The sequence below is a fragment of the Osmerus mordax genome, chromosome 26, assembly GCF_038355195.1.
Source record: "Osmerus mordax isolate fOsmMor3 chromosome 26, fOsmMor3.pri, whole genome shotgun sequence".
NCBI lineage: Eukaryota > Metazoa > Chordata > Actinopteri > Osmeriformes > Osmeridae > Osmerus > Osmerus mordax.
The window spans coordinates 2315401-2320400 of record NC_090075.1 but is presented as its reverse complement, the minus strand read 5'-3'; the positions used below and the strand labels follow the sequence as shown (position 1 = coordinate 2320400).

Here is a 5000-nt window from a genome sequence, read left to right as displayed (position 1 = left end):
GGGGCGTGGACATGTCTCCGAAAAGCTCTAATTGGTTGATGTTCTGCAAATCAGAGAGCTGGACTTAAAAACGAGGAAGGCAGGATTTGTTGTACACGCAACCGATGACGTTATCACGGGTTCACAGCACATGCAACACGGCACGCGCAACATGCCAAGAAGAACCCGCTACCTACCTCAGACCGGTGACATCATCAAACAGCGACAAGAAGAGGGGTGCGTGACACAGAGACATGGTGATGAGGTTAATGGGGAAATGTGATTGGTTGGGGTGGGAAGAAGTTTGAAATTCAAGCCCAGATATCGAACGAGACCGTCTCCCCGTTCCAGGTGAAAGATTCTCAGTCTGGCTACACTCCAGACATTCCCACTGGGAAGGAGATCTGAGGAGATGTGGGACTGTGTCGGACAACCCTGGTCTTCCCGGAGTCGCTTTGCTCTGGGAAGCCCGCTAAAGAGACAAGGCAGTGGTATCTAAATCTCCTCTGATATCACTCTCTTTCAACTCACTCTCCCTCCCCGAGATCCCTCTCCCTTTCTCAAACATCTTTCTCTTTCTTCAACATTTCCCCCTTTCTTCAATATCTCTCTTTTCCTTACATTAATAATGTCTTCAGCCCCTGGTGACTGAAGGAGACCCTATTTTTAGTTTTTAAAGATTTTGAGCTTTAAGCACGCGGTCAGGAGATTTGCATAAATCAGGGGTGTGAATAATTTTGCGGGAGATAATGAAGGTTGTTGGAAAAAGCCTGTTTCTCCTGCTGTGGTTAAACTCCTGGATCGCAGATCCACCATGAAGTTCTTATTCTATCGTATCTGATAAAGCTCGGTGAGGATGGCGTCAAGAGAGTGGGAACAGAGAGGAGGGAGAAAGAGAGAGCGGGAGAGAGAGAGAGACAGAGACAGAGAGATAGAAAGAGGGAGAGAGATAGAGAGCGAGCAACAACACTTTTTTTTGCTTTTCATTCATTTGGTCTGTCTGTCTGTCTGGTCTACTGTAGTGCTAACTATCAATTCTGCACACAGTCTCCCGTACTGCAGGGGAGACTGTGTAATGAGTGAGCTCTCTTCCCGAGGTGACCACAGCTCTGCCTCACGTCCTCCCCTCTCTCCGCCTCTCCGCTGGAGCGCTGACCTTTGCGTCAGCTCGCACGGTCTCCATAGAGAGCTCTGTACTCACCCCCTCCCTTCCCTCACCCCCTCCCTCTCCATCCCTCCCTCCATCTATATATCCCTCTCTCCTTTTCTCAGCGCTCTCTCCTCTTCCCGTTTTGCCTCCCCCCCCCCATGACCTCACACAGGGTCTCCCGTGTAAGCCTGTTGCTATGGAAACATGTCCCGAGTAAGGTTCGGTGTTTTAATCATGGATGGGGATGGGTCTGAGGTCGGGCGGGTCAGCACCGTTTGTACTACAAGCAGGGAAAAACATGTGATAACCCGGAGGGCCCTATGAGAGAGAAAGAAAGAGCAAGAGAGAGAGAGAGATAGAGAGGAGGGAGAGAGAGAAGGAGAGAAAGGAAGAGAGTGAGAGAGAGATAGAGAAGGAGAGATAGAGAGAAAGGAAGAGAGAGAGAGATAGAGATGCACGCTACAATCCAGGTCAGGAGTATAGGGCTCCTAGCTCCTGTGACTCTCTCTCCAGCTACGTTGTGTCTTAACAGGACATAAATCGGAGCGGACAGGAGAGCGTTGTCTGGTCTGGGCTCTTACCTGTGTGACTGTGTACAGGTCTAAGTCTATCAGATCATACTCCACTGCTGCCTGTGTCTGCAGCACAGGCTGTGTCTGCTGGGGCTGTGTCTGCTGGGGCTGTGTCTGCTGGGGCTGTGTCTGCTGGGCTGTGTCTGCTGTCTCTGTTTGCCCATTCTGTACCACCAACCCCAGGTCACATGGAAGATGGGTGGGATGGAAACACACATGTTAGTTCCACACACACACACACACACACACACACGGACACGCACACAGGGTGAGGAGGATGAGGCGAGGCACACACACACACACTCTCTGAAAAACTCCTGGGCTATGGAGACCCCAGCTGAAGGTTCCAGAAGGTTTAGAGGCAGGCTTCCCGCGGTCTACAGAGAGGAGCTCCAGCACAGCTGTGTGTACTAAACTACCTCTCCAGAGAGAGAGAGAGAGAGAGAGAGAGAGAGTGAGAGAGGGAGAGATAGACAGAGAGAGAGGAGAGGGAGAGAGAGAGAGAGAGAGAGAGATGAGAGAGAGAGAGAGAGATGAGAGAGAGAGAGAGAGAGAGAGAGAGAGAGAGAGAGAGAGAGAGAGAGAGAGAGAGAGAGAGAGAGAGAGAGAGAGAGAGAGAATTAATGGCCAGAGAAGAAAATCTGATCTGGCTTCGGAGAATGAAAAGAGAGAGAAATGGTCTCTCTCTTTTCTCCTGCTCTCTCTCTCTCTCTCTCCCCCCGCTCTCTCTGTCTCTCTCTCTCTATCTCTCCTCTGTCTCTCTCTCTCCTGCTCTCACTCTCTCTCCCGCTCTCACTCTCTCTCTCCCGCTCTCTCTCCCTCTATCTATCTCCAGTCTCGCTGCTTGTCCCTTTATCATCATCACCATGACCACCTATCAATTAGCGGTCTCCAGGGAAACAGTAATTACCCATGCGCATGTGTTCTGCATACACTTAATGTAGCCCGTTTAATTACAGCCACCTTCCTGATCCCCCCCGCTCGCACACATGAACACACATGCTCACACGTGAGCAAACACACACACCATTATTATGCAGTAGAACACAGGGTGAAAGTGTGAGCTGCAGGATAGATATGGCTTGACCTGTGTATGTGCATGCGTTTGTGTGAGAAGGTGTGTGTGTATCTGTGCGTGTGAATAGATGGGTGTGTGTGTGTGTGCAGGTATGTGTGTGTGTGTCGGGGGACATGCCCAGGCTACCCCATGTTGATTCAACGCACCGTGTTAGGCTTTCACAGGGTCAAGAACTGGGAGATTGAAATGGGCGTGTGTGTGTTTTATTGATTCCTTATTGGTTAAGAGGGTGTGTGTGTGTAAACAGAGAGACAGATTGGCTCAGACAAAGATCTGTGCCCTCCACACACGCTAGTCCACCACCCAGAACCTCGCACACACACCCAGAACCTCGCACACTTCACTGGAGTTCATCTAACCTGCTGTAAACATGTAACTACCCAAGAACCCCGAAGACCATCATTCTTTCTTTTATGATGTAGAATGTTGACAGTGGCAGAGGATGTGTGTGTGTGTGTGTCTGAAGCCAGTATACCATGGGGAACGGCCTTTAGTGAAACAGCTGGACTGAACCTGACAGAACTCCCAGTCCGACAGATGGACACACACACACACACACAGCTGGGTGTATGAGTGTGTATGGGTGTGTAAGGGAGTCAGGTGGCTGAGCGGTGAGGGAATCGGCTAGTAATCCGAAGGTTGCCAGTTCGATTCCCGGTCATTGCCAACTGACGTTGTGTCCTTGGGCAAGGTACTTCACCCTACTTGCCTCGGGGGGGGAATGTCCCTGTACTTACTGTAAGTCGCTCTGGATAAGAGCGTCTGCTAAATGACTAAATGTAAATGTGTGTGGAGTGTTTAGTGAAACAGCTGGACTGACCTGACAGAACTCCAGGTCCGACAGATGGACACACACACACACACACACAGTGTGTGTATGAGTGTGTATGGTGTGTAAGTGGGGTCTAAGAGGCGGGAAGTGTCTCTGACACCGCTGGGGGGTAAGAGCTTGGTCACATGACCTCGCCAGCCTGCGAGGGTTCGAAATGTGGGCGGAAACACAAGGGTACGTTTGGAGACGCACGCACACTCACACTCACACTCACGACGTACCTGAGCAGGTGCACAGGGACCGTGGCAGGGTTATGAGGACGGCGTTATTAGCAGATTAAACCAGGGAGCTCTTTAAACTACCATCTTTACAGGCTGGTAGAGAGAGGCTGAGTTATGGAGCCTACTGACAGTGGTCAAGGTCACACACGACACACTTTCCTGTGACCACACCCTTACCATACTTCACACAGACACACACACACACACACTACACTATACATGCCATGCACATCCATAGAGAATCACTGATCAGTCATGCAGCACCAGCAAACCACAGCCAGCCATGCTTTACCAACCCAGCCCTCACAACGAACCAACCAGCGGCAACACACACACACACACACACACACACACACACACACACACACACACACACACACACACACACACACACACTAGATGGAACACTGAGCACCACAAGAAGAGAGCAGAGGCAGGAAGGGACCAGCATCCAGAGAACAGCTACACACACACACATACACATAGGGCACTAGGACCAGTAAACCTCTTAGCAGATCCTACTCGTGCAGAAGCTCAATTCCTGAGAGGTGTGGAGGGCCTTGGGACCCTGTAGGTGTAGGAAGAGGGGTGTGTGTGTGTGTGTGTGTGTGTGTGTGTGGTGGTCGGGGGAGTTAGCAAGGTGTGTGAGCCAGTGGGTCAGCTGAGAGGTTTGTTTGAGTCACTGGGGGGGGGAGGGGGAGGTGAGGGGGGGAGGCGGGGGCGGGAGGAGGAGGGTATAAACAAACACAAACATCTTCACTCACTGGGTGTCGCTTTGGGACGTCATACACCCCCTCCTTCTGCTGATTGGTTGGAACCTGGGTAACCAGCCAATCATGTCAGAAAACAACCCACAGCCTATCCCGATTAGTTATTTTTTCCTTCATTATCCACTAAGAACACTATGCAGACGGAGACGCAATTGCACATGCATGAGTGTGTGTGCGTGCGTGTGTGTGAGTGTGTGTCAGTGATAATCAAAATTAAAATCTGTTCACTGAGGCCTGCTATGGGGTAATCAGTAATGCATCAGTCTGGTGTGATTTCTCTCCCTCTCTCTCCCTCTCTTCCATCCTCTTTCCCTATCCCTCCCTCTCTCAACTCTCTCCCTTTCCCCCTCTCTCTATCCCCCCTCACTCTCATCTCTCATTCTCTCTCCCTCCCTCTC

General features: G+C 50.9%; 1 protein-coding gene across 1 annotated transcript in view; it reads right to left on the bottom strand.

Moving 5' to 3' along the window:
* dab1a (DAB adaptor protein 1a) overlaps window positions 1-5000 on the bottom strand; it is an 11547-nt gene that overhangs the window by 5322 nt on the left and 1225 nt on the right. The window contains 3 exon segments of the mRNA XM_067229436.1: window positions 1-3; window positions 5-43; window positions 1711-1866. The exon segment at window positions 1-3 is cut by the window's left edge and continues 21 nt beyond it. Of these exon segments, the coding sequence (XP_067085537.1) occupies window positions 1-3; window positions 5-43; window positions 1711-1866 (198 nt within the window).